Below are 16,406 nucleotides of genomic sequence, written 5' to 3' on the forward strand. Positions count from 1 at the left end.
TTTTTTTTTTTTAAATAAACATTTGGAATTGGTTTTATAATGCCTTAAATCTGTGGCTCTTTAAAGTTTGAGAATTACTTAATCTTCAAAATTTGTTGAAAGCTATAGACCCATGCGTGCCTCCGAAAAAAATATATCTGCGCATAAGACAATTTTGCATGCAGTTTTCAGGAGATTCACAAACCCTTTGAAATCTACATACCTCAGAATTAGAACTAGTCTTACATATTATGTTGGTTTTTGCTGCAGAGAATTGTTGGTGTTCTCTTATCTCTAGCTGAAGATGGTATATACCTTCCTTGATGGTTGAATGTTAACTCAGGGGGGCATGTTCCTCTTTCTTCTGTACTTAGGTTTCTTACCTGTGTACGGTTTTTTTTTTTTTTAAATGCCCATGTTTTTAGAGAAATCTATTTCTGTGTGCCTTGTGTCTATTACATTAGTGTGTCCAACTTAAATATTAAGCTCCCAAATGCAGTGACATTTTATTATATGTAATGTTCAGAACAATGCAATGTCTAGGAAATATTGACATTGACCTATCATATTCCTGAATTTTTGATTTGTGCAACCACAAAAAACTGATGACAGAAATTAGCTGATCTAAGTGGATATAACCTTCCAGAAATCATTTTTTCTGGATACAACATATTTCAAATCTAAGAAGGGAGGCAGGTATTTGTAATACCTTAGTACTGAGCTTTTCATTCCACCTTGCCTCTTAATGGATTAAGAGCTAGTAATCATGCTCAGCTCTCCTGCATTTGCAACATTGTATTTTCTAAAATAGTTATTTGTGTATGAAGTTTAAATAGTAGGATTTAAAGTACTTCTCAGAAATTGCCAAGGTGAAAACTTTCCCATCATTGCCATTTTGTAACTAGCTTGTGAGCTAAGAACTTTTTCTTTTCCTTTTGCTTTCTCTTAATTCATTTCTTTATTATTATAAAAACATAGAGACAAGGTCTCACTGTGTTGCCCAGGCTGGTCTTAAGTTCCTGGCCTCAAGCAGTTTTCCCACTTCAGTGTCACAAAGTGCCAAGATTAAGATATAGGGTTGAGCCATCACACTTGGCCTTAGAAAACAATTTTATAATAATTATTTTTGAGATAAGGTCTCGCTACGTTGCCCATGTTAGCCTCGAACTTATGGGCTCAAGTGATCCTCCCACTTCAGCCTCTCAAGTAGCTGGAACTACAGGTATGTGCCCCTATGCCTGGCTTTATCTCATAATGATCATATATTTATTATCATTAAAGAATATAAAATTCACTGGAGAGATTATACTAGCCTCGCGAATCAAAAGACTAAATATTATTAGTGCTCGATTCTCCCCAAATTTACATATAGATTCATTGCAGTCCCTTCCAAAATCCCATAGAAATTGACAAACTGATTCTAAAATTCTCATGGAAACGCAAAGAATGTGGAATAGCCAAACAACTTTGAAAAAGAACTACGTTGGAAGACATGCTACCAGATTTTAAGATTCAACTATAAATTTATAGTAACTAGGGATGTTTGGTATTGATAAAACCCATAGATCAATGATATAGAATAGAAAGTAAACAAGTAGATCCCCACTTTTCAGGCCAGGGTGTGTGTGGTGGCAATTCATTTCCACAGTGGTGTGCCAAGATAATTTGACATGAAAAGCAAAGTCTTTTTCTCAGCTTTCATGGGCATTTAACACCAAGAACTACGTGAAATACTTCCTGCAGTCCATTTCATGGTACTGAAGAAAAACCGAAATTTTATAGATTTTATCAACTAGAGGAAAGGTAAAAAGCATTGCAGGGAAATAAGGGAATTCTGCTTATCTTCAGTGGTCCTGTTAGTTGATACAGATAAAGAATCAAATTTAAAATCAACATTGCAACAGGATTGCAAAATTACCCAATCCAGGAGAGCAATGATGAAAAAAATCTAAAGCAAAAAAAATTTAGCTCTGTTTAAAAAGATGCAGAAAGTCACACAATTATGATGTTATTCATAATTTTATTTCCCAAAGCTAATATGTCTAGTATAAATTGTTTTAAATGATGAATGTTTTAATAGTATTTGTTGTTCTTATGTGCAAGCCTTGGTGTTTCAGGAAAATAGATTAAAAAAAGAAAATAGGCCAGGCACAGTGGCTTACACCTGTAATCTCAGCACTTTGGGAGGCTGAGGCAGGTAAATCACGAGGTCAGGAGATTGAGACCATCATGGCCATGGTGAAACCCCGTCTCTACTAAAATACAAAAAATTAGCTGGGCCTGGTGGTGCACGCCTGTAGTCCCAGGTACTCAGGAGACTGAGGCAGGGGAATCACTTGAACCCTTGAGACAGAGGTTGCCGGGAGCTGAGATCACGCCACTGCAGTCCAGCCTGGTGACAGAGCAAGACTCCGTCTAAAACAAACAAACAAACCAAATATATTATATATATATATATATATATATATGCACAAGCCGCTGTGCTGAGGAACTTTATTTTTAAAAACTAACTTTTGGCCAGGCATGGTGGCTTATGCCTGTAATCCCAGCACATTGGGAGGCCAAGGTGGGTGGATCACTTGAGGTCAGGAGTTTGAGACCAGCCTGCCAAAATGGAGAAAAATTGTATTTTTCTCTACTAAAAATACAAAAAAAAAGAAAGTCAAGCATGATGGCGGGCGCCTGTAATCCCAGCTACTTGGGAGGCTGAGGCAGGAGAATAGCTTGAACCCTGGAGGCAGAGGTTGCAGTGAGCCAAGATTGCACCATTGCGTTTCAACCTGGACAAGAGCAAAACTCCGTCTCAAAACAAAAACAAAAACCTATCTGTTGGCTGGGTGTGGTGGCTTATGCCTGGAATCTCAGCACTTTAGGAGGTCAAGGCAGGTGGATCCCCTGAGGCCAGGTATTCAAGACTAGCCTGGCCAACATGGTGAAACCTCATCTCTACTAAAAATATAAAAATTAGCAGGGCCTAGTGTCCAGCACCTGTAATCCCAGCTACTTGGGAGGCTGAGGCAAGAGAAGTGCTTGAACCCAGGAGGTGGAGATTGCAATGAGGTGAGATCATATCACTGCACTTTAGCCTGGGCAACAGAGCAACTCCATCTCAAAAATAGTAATAATAATAATAAACTTTTAACCCTTATAACAGCTATATGAAGTACAGTTTATAGACAAGGAAATGGAAGCTTACAGAAGTATGTAACTTGTCCAGAGTCATATGTTCAGTAGTTTATGAAGCCAATATTTGAACCCTGCTTGACTGCAGAATATTCTTTTAACAATTTTGCTCTACTTCCTATGGCCATACACGGTGGCTCATGCCTGTAATTTCATCACTTTGGGAGACCAAGGCTGGGGGTGGGAAGGTGGGAAGATTGTTTAAGTCCAGGAGTTTGAGACCACCAGCCTGGGTGACATGGTGAAACTCCATCTCTACAAAAAATACAAATTAGCTGGGCATGTTGGCATATGCCTATAATCCTACTAATTGGGAGGCTGAGGTGGGAGGATTGCTTGATCGTAGGAGGTGAAGGTTGCCTGGCCAAAAGATTGTTTTGTTTTTAAGACAGGGTTTTGCTCTTGTTGCCCAGGATGGAGTGCAATGGCACAATCTCAGCTTGCTGCAATTTCTACCTCCCAGGTTCAAGCGATTCTCCTGCCTCAGCCTCCCGAGTAGCTGGGATTACAGGCATGTGCCACAACGCCCAGCTAGTTTTGGGTTTTTAGTGGAGATGGGGTTTCTCCATGTTGGTCAGGCTGGTCTTAAACTCCTGACCTCAGATGATCACCCCCCTGGGCCTCCAAGAGTTCTGGGATTACAGGCGTAGCCACCGTGCTCGGCCTCAATAGTTTTTCCTTGAGACGATGTCTCGCTCTGTCACCCAGGCTGGAGTGCAGTAGTGCAATCTTGGCTCACTGCAACCTCTGTCTCCCAGGTTTAAGCAATTCTCCTGCCTCAGCTTCCTGAGTAGCTGGGATTACAGGCTCATGCCACCACACCCGGCTAATTTTTGTATTTTTAGTAGAGATGGGGTCTCACCATTTTTGGCCAGGTCCAAAAGGTAGTTTTTTGTTTTTGTTTGTTTGTTATATATATATATATACATATATATATATATATACACACACACATATATATATATACACACACATATATATATATATATATATTTTTTTTTTTAATAAAGTTCCTCAGCACAATGGTTTACATGTGGTGTTTTTTCTTTTCTTTTTTTTTTATTATCTATTTTCCTGAAACACCAAGGCTTGCACATATTAAGAACAATAAATACTATTAAATCATTCATCATTTAAAACAATTTGTACTAGTATAAGTGAACCAAGATCATACCACTGCACTCTAACCTGGATGATAGAGTGTGACTCCATCTCAAAAACAAAAGAAAATAAAACAATTATGTCTATTTCCTATTGCAGATAAAAGGTAAAAGACTTTTTTTTTTTTTTTTTTTGAGACGGGGTCTTTCTCTGTCGCCAGGCTGGAGTGCAGTGGCATGATCTCAGCTCACTGCAACCTCCGTCTCCTGGGTTTAAGTGATTCCCCTGCCTCAGCCTCTTAAGGTGCTGGGACTACAGGTGCGCGCCACCAAGCCTGGCTAATTTTTTGTATTTTAGGAGAGACACGGTTTTACCATGGCCAGGATGATCTTGATCTCCTGACCTTGTGATTCGCCCTCCTCAGCCTCCCAAAGTGCTAGGATTACAGGCATGAGCTACCGCACCCAGCCGGTAAAAGATTTTAATGAGGTACTAGAAAGCTAGCTGGAATAGTTGAAGGAGAGGACTTCATGATGATAGATAAACTTGCAATAAGCCCTAAAGTATACATATGTTTAAGCAAAGGAAAGAGGAACAGAGTTAAGGAGTAAGCGCTTACAGAATAAATGATGTTTTAAGGTAGAAACATGGTATGTTCAGGAAATTGTAAGGAGATAACAAACTTGAGACTAGTAGGAGATTAGTGGGAGATAAACTGAGACGGTTTATAGAGTTGATACTTTATTCTGTAGGTGTGGAAAGCCAATGGCAGTTTTGAATGGGGGATGAGTTGGATAGCATTGGTATTTAACAATATTTAAGTTGGAACCATTGTGTAGAATGTATTCAGAGAGAGAGAGGATAGTTTCAGAGTTAAAGTGGCTTAGGCAAGAATAAAGAAAACCTGAATAAAACAGGGTGGGTTGCAATGGATTTGTGAAATATTTTAAAGTAGGCTTTGTTGACCAAATAAACGGCTGCCTAATGAGGGATAAAAGAGAGAAAATAAGCCAATAGTAATGTGGATTTTAAGTCTTTAATAGAAATAGGGGGTTGGTTGGGAAAAGAACATTTGAGAAGTAAGATAAAGTTTGATTTTAGTTATGTTTAGTTAGAAACTAAAAAGTTCTTCTGTAGGGAGGTAGAGCTGAACGATTAGAGTGTAAGTCTGGGGATAGAGCTAAAGAGTTGCATGTACTCAGCATAAGATATTTTCAAGGTTCAAAGTCCAAAGCAACATCTAACTTAAAACAGCTTGTCAGGGGAATAAATCTAGTGCCTCGGAGTGGATTTTAAGCTACGCAATGAATCTACCTCCAAAACCATGTAAAGGTTGATGTTTATATTAAAACGAGTTAATTCTAAATATTTTCTAATTGAAAAAATATATAATTCTTGGAGATGTTCAACGGGAAGTAAGAGGAAGAAAATTCAAGAGAACTGGGGAGATAAATGTTTGTTTGTTTGTTTGTTTGTTTGAGATGAAGTCTTGCTGTGTTACCCAGGCTTGAGTGCAGTGGCATAATCCTGGCTCACTGCAACCTCTGCCTCCTGGGTTCAAGTGATTCTCCTGCTTCAGCCTCCCGAGCAGCTGGGATTACAGGCATCTGCCACCATGCCCAGCTAATGATGTATTTTTAGTAGAGTTGGGGGTTTCACCACATTGGCTAGGCTGCTCTTGAACTCCTGACCTCAGGTGATCCACCTGCCTTGGAAAGTGTTGGGATTACAGATGTGAGCCACCATGCCTGGCAAAAAGTGTGTTTTTAAATCATTGCTCATGAAAGATGATATTAATACAAAATATTTATTGTACATTAGCACTATAAAATTCAGCCTATGCTGAAGCTAAGCTGCGAGAATCACTGTGAAAGAGAAATTGATCTCTCTTGTAATTAATCTTCTAAACTGTCTGCCACTTTTTGTGGAAGCTTACATATCTCAATACCTGTAATCTAAGCGTTTAATGTCTAAATGTGACTTCTTAATTCATTTCAGAGGGGATGCGAAAACAAGGCTTATTTCAATGGCTCGATTCACTTCAGACTGATAACCTCACCTCTCCAGACCTGCAGCTCACCGTGGGAGCAGTGATTGTGGAGGAAATGAGAGCAGCCATAGAGAGAGAGACTGGTTTTCAGTGTTCAGCTGGAATTTCACACAATAAGGTGAAGGCTAATAGTAGATTTCAAAGAGAAACATTGATATCCTTAGTCAAATACAGCAAGGATAGTGGGACATTTAAATTATTACACATAGGCTGGATTCAGTGGCACACGCCTATGTGGATGGATTGCTTGAACCCCGGAGTTCCAGAGCAGCCTGGGCAACATGTTGAAACCCCTGTCTCTACAAAAAATTAGCCAGGCATGGTGGTGCACACCTACAGTCCCAGCTACTCAGGAGGCTGAGGTGGGAGGATCAGCTGAGTCTGGGAGGTTGAAGCTGCAGTGAGCCAAGATCATGCCACTGCACTTCAGCCTGGATGACAGACTGTCTCAAAAAAAAAAAAAAATTGTTACACATATACTTTGAATGGATTTCTGTTTAAAATTCATGTTGAGGCCCAAATCAAAGCATAAGTAATTATATAACATGGAAATGGACATGAAATATGTACTTTACTAAGAAGCAAGCTGAAGGCTGGGCTTGGTGGGTCATGCTTGTAATCCTAGCACTTTGGGAGGCCGAGGCAGGTAGATCACCTGAGGTCAGGAGTTTGGGACCAGCCTAATCAGTATGGTAAAACATCATCTTTACTAAAAAAAAAAAAAGCTAGGCATGGTGGCATGCACCTATAGCGGGGCTACTCAGGAGGCTAAGGCAGGAGAATTGCCTGAACCCAGGAGGCAGAGGTTGTGGTGAACCAAGATCGCACCACTGCACTCCAGCCTGGGCAACAGAGCAAAACTCTGTCTTAAAAAAAAAAAAAAGGCTAAAAAATTACAACTAATGCTTATTTATTTAGTGGCATTTAAATGACAGTTGGCCCACTGTATCTGCAAGTTTCATATCTGAGGATTCAACCACACATGGGTCAAAAATATTTTTTAAAAAATTAAAAGGCCCAATACAACAATACAGAATTATACATATGAAAAAACAAGTCCAGGCGCAGTGGCTCACACCAGTAATCCCACCACTTTGGGAGGTCAAGGCAGGCAGATCACCTGAACTGAAGAGTTTGAGACAAGCCTAGGCAGCATGGTAAAACACATCTCTCCCAAAACTATGAAAAAATTAGCTGGGCACTGTGGCACACACCTGGAGTCCCAGATACTTTGGGGGTTGAGGAAGGAGAATTGCTTGAACCTGGGAGGTGGAGGTTACAGTGAGCCAAGATCCCACCATTGCACTCCAGACTGGAGAGCAGAGTGAGACTGTCCAAAAAAAAAAAAAAAAAAAGTTGGGCACAGTGGCTTATGCCTGTAATCCAAGCACGAGGCCGAGGTAGGTGGATCACGAGGTCATGAGTTCAAGACCAACCTGGACAAGATGGTGAAACCCCATCTCTACTAAAAATATAAAAATTATCCAGGTGTGGTAGCATGTACCTGTAATCCCAGCTACTTGGGAGTCTGAGGCAGAGAAGTGCTTAAAAACCCAGGAGGTGGAGGTTGCAGTGAGCTGAGATTGAACCACTGCACTCCACCCTGGGTGACAGAGTGAGACTCCGTCTCACCCAAAAAAAATTGAAAAAACAACAACAACAAAAAAGGCCAGGCACTCATGCCTGTAATCACAGCACTTTGGGAGACCGAGGCAGGTGGATCACAAGGTCAGGAGTTTGAGACCAGCCTGGCCAACATGGCGAAATCCCATCTCTACTCAAAATATAAAAATTGGCCAGGCGTGGTGGTAGGCGCCTGTAATTCCAGCTACTCTGGAGGCTAAGGCAGAATTGCTTGAACCTAGGATGCAGTGAGCCACGATCATCCAGCCTGGGCGACAAGAGCAAGACTCCATCTCGGAAAAAAAAAACAAGAACAGTATACTATAAGAACTATTTATATAGCATTTATATTGTACATCATATGTGTTATAAGTAATTAGAGATGATATAAAATATACAGGTGGATATACAAATGTTATATGCAAACACTACACTATTTTATATTGTGGGACTTGTACATCTTCTTTACAGGACTTGGGATTTTAGTATTCACTGGGGGTCTTAGAATCAATCCCCTGCAGATATTGAGGGATGACAGTATTTCCTTAATGATTCAACTGTCTGTGGAAAAAAGGAGGCTAGTCTTTGAACTTGCATACATTAATCTATTTCATTAATCTCTTTTATTTTCACTTGCTAAATTTTATTTATTTATTTGTTTTTTGAGATTGAGTCTCACTCCGTTGCCCAGGGTAGAGTCCAGTGGCCCAATCTTGGCTTGCTGCAGCCTCTACCTCCTGGGTTCAGGTGATTCTTCTGCCTCAGCCTCCTGAGTAGCTGGGATTATAGGTATGCACCACCACACTGGCTAATTTTTGTATTTTTACTGGAGACAGGGTTTCACCATATTGGCCAGGCTGGTCTCAAATTCCTGACCTCAGGTGATCCATGCGACTGGCCACTTGCTGAATATTTTTGTATTATCTTGTTATGTGGAGTTGTCTGGGTATTTTATGCTTTTGCCTATTTCCTGTTTTCTTAGGAGAGCAATAAAGGGAATAATAAAATTTTATTAATTTAGACCACTATTTTAATTTAGGGTACACAGACAATTCTCAGCAATCCAGGAGCAGAATAACTGGTTTTTGATTAATTATGAATAAAGTGTAGCAAGAGCCCAGGACCTTTATCCCCTTCTGACCAAAGCTCAGTAATTAGGCAGTGGCTGATTATCCCTGGTTGATACCTTCTCCTCCTACTCCCTTTACTACAAGGAAAGTTGCCAAACTACCCATCTGAGTTTTTTTGTTTTTTGGTTTTTTTCCTGATTGGATGAAGGGAAAGAAAACAATAGCTTCAATGTAATTTAAACCATACTAAATGTCGCCTAGTAGAAGTTCCTAAAGAATCTCTGTAATGAATTTAATAATTTTATATTTTGAAACATAAATATAAAAATATAATTATTTTTAAGTTATATAAAAATATTTTTAAGATTATATTTTTATAGTTGCAAAGTGATACCATTTAAGTGTTTTAGAAAGAGTTCTCTTGGCCAGGTGCAGTGGCTCATGTGTGTAATCCCAGCACTTTGGGAGGCACTGGATCACCTGAGGTTGGGAGCTCAAAACCAGCCTTACCAACATGGAGAAATCCCATCTCTACTAAAAATACAAAATTAGCTGGGCATGGTGGTGGGCACCTGTAATCCCAGGTACCTGGGAGGCTGAGGCAGGAGAACCACTTGAACCCAGGTGGCGGAGGTTGTGGTGAGCCGAGATTGCACCATTTCACTCCATGCTGGGCAACAAGAGCAAAACTCCATCTCAAAAAAAAAGGGGGGCGGGCATGGTGGCTCACGCCTGTAATCCCAGCACTTTGGGAGGCTGAGGCGGGTGGATCACAAGGTCAAAAGATCGAGACCATCCTGGCCAACACATCTCTACTGAAAATACAAAAATTAGCCAGGTGTTTGGCACGCACCTGTAGTCCCAGCTACTCAGGAGGCTGAGGTGGAAGAATCACTTGAACCTGGGAAGCGGAGGTTGCAGTGAGCCGAGACTGCACCACTGCGCTCCAGCGTGGCAACAGAGCAAGACTCCGTCTCCAAAAAAAAAAAGTTCTCTTGGGAGCCCAAGGCAGGCAGATCACGAGGTCAAGAGATCGAGATCATCCTGACCAACATGGTGAAACCCCGTCTCTACTAAAAATACAACAATTAGGTGGGTGTGGTGGCTTCGGTGTGTAGTCCCAGCTACTCGGGAGGCTGAAGCAGGAGAATCACTTGAACCTGGGTAGCGTAGGTCGCAGTGAGCTGAGATTGCACCACTGCACTCCAGCCTAGTGACAGAGCAAGACTCCTCTCAAAAAAGGAAAGTGCTAAAGAATTCTCAAGGATTTCGGTTTTTTCATTTTTTAAGTGATATTTGTAATATAAGAAGGCGTTTGCTATTGTAGGATGATTTTTGAGCCCAATCTCTAACAGATAACAAATTATGATAATTTGTGTTAAATTGGGCACTCAAAATGGACCAACTATTAATCAAGAAATGTAAATGGGGTAGGGTAAAATAAGTTTATTTCAGCATGTTTATGTAAACACACTGAGAAATGCATCTTGCTTGAGTTTCTCCTGCAGTTTCTCTACTTTTCAAACCTCTTGAAGTTGGATTAAATGGGAAGGAAAAATTGACTAGAGAAAAACTGAGAACGGGAGAGATATGGGAAAAACAATGAGGATAATGATATTGTGTTATGTTCTCACTGGGATGTTGTGGGATACCAAGTTTTAGAGGTGTCTTAGTTTCTGGTTTTGTTTTTGTTTTTAATGTAGAAACCATCTGTTACAGCCATTAAGCTCTCTGTGTGTGTGTGTGTGTGTGATTATGATTATATTCACCAACTATGGTGGGTTGACAGTAATGAGGTTTTTACACTTTGCATGCTTTCAGGTCCTGGCAAAACTGGCCTGTGGATTAAACAAGCCCAACCGCCAAACCCTGGTTTCACATGGGTCAGTCCCAAAGCTCTTCAGCCAAATGCCCATTCGTAAAATGTAAGTATTCAGGCAGCACCTTAAATTTCAATTATATCCCTGTGTAGAAACTCTCTGGTTATAGTTTCTTGTGTTACTAATAAAGGACTGGAGCCAGGGGAAATAGGTACCAGTTAGAAGTAAGATAACACAGAACATTTTGAAACACTCACTGAGACTTTTATTTTTATTTATTTATTTTGAAAGAGTTTTGCTCTTGTTGCCCAGGCTGAAGTGCAGTGGCACAGTGTTGGCTCCCTGCAACCTCTGCCTCCCGGGTTCAAGCGATTCTCCTGCCTCAGTCTCCTGAGTAGCTGAATTACAGGCTCCCACCATGCCCAGTTAATTTTTGTAATTTTAGTAGAGACGGGTTTCACCATGTTGGCCAGGGTGCTCTCAAACTCCTGACCTCCGGTGATTCCCAAAATGCTGGGCTTACAAGCGTGAGCCACTGCACCTAGCCACACTGAGACTTTTAATGAACCTTCAATTCTGGGTTGTCTGTGGCAGATAACTTAATCCTGAATTTTTAAAAAATGAGCCAGGTGTGGTGACTCACACCTGTAGTCCCAGCATTTTGGGAGGCCAGGGTGGGTGGGTCACTTGAGCCCAGGAGGTCAAAACCAGTGTGAGCAACATAGTGAGATCCCATCTCTATAAAAAATAAATAAATAAACCAAGTTTTAGCTATATGGTTAACTTCCCTCTAGACTTTTTATTCATCTGTTACTAAGTAACAAATAGGAATTTTACTTCTTTTCTTTCCTCTAACAGCAAATCAAGGTGTTCAGGGCTGCTGAATTTCAGTTCCCAAAGTAGGCAAAAGAGAAGCAGCCAAGTCAAATGAACAGGTTGTGCCTACTAGTTGTGTAGCCTTGACAAGGACTTATAATATTGTAGAAGGGACAAGGTAAAAAGCAATAGTGAAAGTGCTGTCATAAGACTGCATAATTGCTAAAGGAATTGTGCAGGTAGAACAAAGTTCACAAAAGAAAAATTTGGAAGAGGATTTATAAAAAGGCATGGGATTTTGTTTTGAATTTTGGTACAATTTGGAGTCAGACAAGAACAGCAAAGCAATACTGATTTGGAGAACTTTTTAGCACAAAGAGAAGAAAGTATGAGATATTTTCAGTGAACTAGAACCTAAAGTAATTTAGCTGCACCATATTGAGGAAGATAATGGAAATAGACTGAAAAAATGGGTTACAGACAGATTACAGGGAACCTCAAAGGCTAGGCAAAAGAATTTTCACTATGTTCTTTTGTTTTTTTGAGATGGAGTCTCTCCCTGTTGCCTAGGCTGGAGTGCAGTGGCATGATCTTGGCTCACTGCAGCCTCCACCTCCTGGGTTCAAGTGATTCTCTTGCCTCAGCCTCCCAAGTAGCTGAGACTACAGTCGCACACCATCATGCCTGACTAATTTTTGTATTTTTAGTAAAGACGAGGTTTCAGCATTTTGGCCAGGCTGGTCTCTTGGCCTCAAGTGATCCATCTGCCTTGGCCTCCCAAAGTGCTGGGATTACAGGCATGAGCCACCACGCCCAACCGACTGTGTTCTTAAGGATAAGTTTAGGTTACATATTCCTTTTTTTTCCCTTTGAGTCAGAGTCTTGCTCTGTCTCCCAGACTGGAGTGCAGTTGTACAATTAGAGCTCACCGCAGTCTCAACCTCCTGGGCTCAAGCAATCCTCCTGCCTCAGCCTCCCAAGTACCTGGAACCACAAGCACATGCGACTATGCCCATTTAATTTGCTGGAGTACAGTGGCACAATCTCAGCTCACTGTAAGCTCTGCCTCCTGGGCCCAAGTGATCCTCCCACCTCAGCCTCCTGAGTAGCTTGGACTACAGGTGCATAACACCACACCAACTAATTTTTTGTAGAGACAAGGTTTTGCCATGCTGTTCAGGCTGTTCTCAAACTCCTGGGCTCAAGTGATCTACTTGCTTCGGCCTCTCAAAGTGCTGGGACTACAGGGGTGAGCCACCGCACCTGGCTTTAATTTTTTTTGTAGAATTGGGGGTCTTACTTTGTTGCCCAGGCTGGTCTCAAACTCCTGGACTCAAGCAGTTTCCCCACTTTGGCTTCCCAAAGTGCTGGGATTATAGGCTGAGCCACTGTGCCTGGCCAGATTACATATTCTTAAATTTTAGGCATGGAAGGGATTTATTTTGTGTTTGGAATTTTAATCCCCAAATAGGACAGCAGGTGTTGTACAATTGAAAGTTTTATATATGGTTTGCTTGATAGTTAATCGAGGACTCTAACCTTTTGGTTATGTTATTGTTAATCTTATCCTCAAATTCTAACCCCCAGAGTAACTGAATTCCCAGAATATATGCTCTCATTTGTCCTGAACCTTTTGGAGAGCTACTTACAAAAGCAGAATGTCTTATGTTTGCAGCTAATTAGATAATTATGATGTGACCTATCTATTCTTTGTCTCCTTTGTTATCAGCCGTAGTCTTGGAGGAAAGCTAGGGGCCTCTGTCATTGAGATCCTAGGGGTAGAATACATGGGTGAATTGACCCAGTTCACTGAATCCCAGCTCCAAAGTCATTTTGGGGAGAAGAATGGGTAAGTGATTCATATTTTTTTAATCATAACCTTTATGGAGATGCTACATTCAAATATAGACAAAAGCATCTAGTAAAATCAACACCTATATTTAGGTTAACATTTGTTTCTTGAGATAATTTCACCGGTCCTTCTTGCTTTAAAATCTTGGGTTACTATGGCCTATCAGTCTAGAGTAGTTCTTTCCATGTACCTTGGTGGTTGATAGGATTTGTTACTTTCATGCCTGGGTATATACTAATTGCATCGTTCTTGCATCCTGAGATGCTATATTCTCTTAAAATCTTTGTGTTTAATGCCGTAGCAAACACACACACACACTTGGGGATGTGATTCAGTGGCTTGCTTGGCATTTTTCCAAAAATACAAATGATGATTTGGCTTTAGAAAGCAGAACCAGTGTTCTCATTATCCATATTCTGCACTGGAATTCATTGAGAAGGGCAGAAGTTCTGTCAGAGGTCCAGTAAATTTTGGACAAGGTTTTCCTTTTTCATGAAAAGGATAAAAGGGCAGTATAATATAGTTATTTAGTTTTAACAAGAATAACCATTTAATTTCACCTTAACGTTTTTTGCTGGTCTTATTAGGTCTTGGCTGTATGCCATGTGCCGAGGGATTGAACATGATCCAGTTAAACCCAGGCATCTACCCAAAACCATTGGCTGTAGTAAGAACTTCCCAGGAAAAACAGCTCTTGTTACTCGGGAACAGGTAAGCAGGCATTCTTAACAGAATACTACCTCTTTTAAAGGGGTCAACAAGTAGGTTTTGGTAGCTGTGGAAGGTTTAATAGGTTCGAGGAGACCTTTATAAAGTTTGAAGAAAACAGATGTTCTTTCCTTGGGTTGAAAATTGACTAGTTTATGATTTATTACTTTTTTCCCTTTCTTCCATTGAAATAAAATGGAATTTCTCATTTAGTAGATGGGGACTTCGAAAGCCTAGGATATCATACTTCAAGTTTGGGTCTTGTCTTTTTCTCAGAGCTGGAACATGCTTGAAAGTCACATGATGGCATACCAGCAGGAAAATAAAATGAAAGGCTTGAGCTAGGGCAGGACAGAAGGAATGATAACATTTCTATGATCTGCTGATCCTTTGATTATGGGGGACATAAAAATAACAAATCCACCATCTAGTTCTTAATAGATTACGAGTATTTAAATGAAAGATGAAGTCTCAATACTTTTTTAGGTACAATGGTGGCTGTTGCAGTTAGCCCAGGAACTAGAGGAGAGACTGACCAAAGACCGAAATGATGTAAGATTTTTTTTCTTTATTCCTGGGTGGGGTATGCTTTGCGATTTACATATCAACTTCTTTTTACCTTATGGAACGGGAACAAAGAAGAGAGTATTGGCATAGAACCTCGACCTCCCAGGTTCAAGCTATCCTCCCGAGTAGGAGGGACTACAGGTGCATGCCACTACAACTGGCTACATGTTTTTTATTTTTATAGAGACAGGGTCTTGCAAGGTTGCTCAGGCTGGTCTTGAACTCCAGCTAAGGAAACTCTAAGACTTTTTTTTTTTTTAAGACAGAGTTTTTCCTCTTGTTGCCCAGGCTGGAGTGCAGTGGCATGATCCTGGCTCACTACAACCTCTGCCTCCAGATTCAAGTGATTCTCCTGCCTCAGGCTTCCAAGTAGTTGGGATTGCAGGCACCATACCTGGCTAATTTTGTGTGTGTGTTTTCAGTAGAGGTGGGGTTTCACCATATTGGCCAGGCTTGTCTTGAATGCCTGACCTCGGGTGATCCGCCCACCTCAGCCTCCCACAGTGCTGGGATTACAGGTGTAAGCCACTGCACCCCGCCAATAGTGGCAGTTTTAAGTACATTTTATTGTGTATATTTGATGTTTACAACATTATGATACAGGATAGATATAGTAAAATAGTTACTGTAGTGTAGCAAATTAACATATCTATCATTTCACATACTTCCTGTACCCATTAGCAGTCATTCCCCATTTCTCTCCCACCTACCCCCGAGCCCTAGGCAACCACTAGACTGCTTTTTGTTTTTATGGACTTACTAATCTGGACATTTCATATAAATGGAATCAAAATACATGGTCTTTTGTGACTGGCTTGAAGTCTTTCACTTAACATGTTTTCAAGATTCAGCTGTATTGTAGCATGTATTGGTACTTACTATTTTATTATTTTTTTTATTTTTGAGATAGAGTCTTTCACTCTGTCACCAAGCCAGAGTGTAGTGGGGTGATCTTGGCTCATTGCACCCTCCACCTCCCAAGTTCAAGTGATTCTCCTGCTTCAGCCTCCCGAGTAGCTGGGAGTACAGGCACTCGCCATGCCCAGCTAATTTTTGTATATTTAGTAGACATGGGGTTTCACCATGTTGGCCAGGATGGTCTTGATCTCTGGACCTTGTGATTCTCCTGCCTCAGTTTCAAAGTGCTGGGATTACAAGTATGAGCCACTGTGCTCAGCCAGTACTTACTCCTTTTTATGGCTGAATAATACTCTATTGTATTAGTATATACCACATTTGGCTTATCCATTTATTAGTGAATGGACATTTGGGTTGTTTCCATTTTTGGCTATTACGAATAATGTTGCTATGAGCATTCATCTACAATAGTACAAAACTACATGTTACTTTTTAGCTGGAATTGGTGATAAATATTTGTTCCTTTGGTAGGCATCAGAGAGGGATTGGATCCACTTGTGTTATTGCCCTGTTCAGCTTTTGCCCACTAGGTGGCACTTGGTTCTCATCTCTCTATAAGCCCCTGGGGCTTTTCTTTCCCCTTTGTTTTTTTTTTTTGTTTGTTTGTTTGTTTGTTTTTTTTTTTAATTTATTGTACTCCATCTGTACCTCTTTTTTTTGAGACGGAGTTTCGCTCATGTTACCCAGGCTGGAGTGCAATGGCACGATCTCGGCTCACC

General features: G+C 40.7%; 1 protein-coding gene across 4 annotated transcripts in view; it reads left to right on the top strand.

Annotated features, from left to right (window-relative positions):
• POLH (DNA polymerase eta) overlaps positions 1-16,406 on the top strand; it is a 35,533-nt gene that overhangs the window by 11,806 nt on the left and 7,321 nt on the right. For all 4 annotated transcript variants that reach the window (XM_017547371.1, XM_017547372.1, XM_037745325.1 and 1 more), the window contains 5 exons: positions 6,262-6,431; positions 10,828-10,931; positions 13,372-13,491; positions 14,082-14,205; positions 14,689-14,754. In XM_017547371.1, coding sequence (XP_017402860.1) covers positions 6,262-6,431; positions 10,828-10,931; positions 13,372-13,491; positions 14,082-14,205; positions 14,689-14,754 — 584 coding nt within the window. The remainder of the gene's footprint in view (positions 1-6,261; positions 6,432-10,827; positions 10,932-13,371; positions 13,492-14,081; positions 14,206-14,688; positions 14,755-16,406) is intronic.

Source organism: Cebus imitator, unplaced genomic scaffold (assembly GCF_001604975.1).
Source record: "Cebus imitator isolate Cc_AM_T3 unplaced genomic scaffold, Cebus_imitator-1.0 Scaffold197, whole genome shotgun sequence".
Taxonomy (NCBI): Eukaryota; Metazoa; Chordata; class Mammalia; order Primates; family Cebidae; genus Cebus; species Cebus imitator.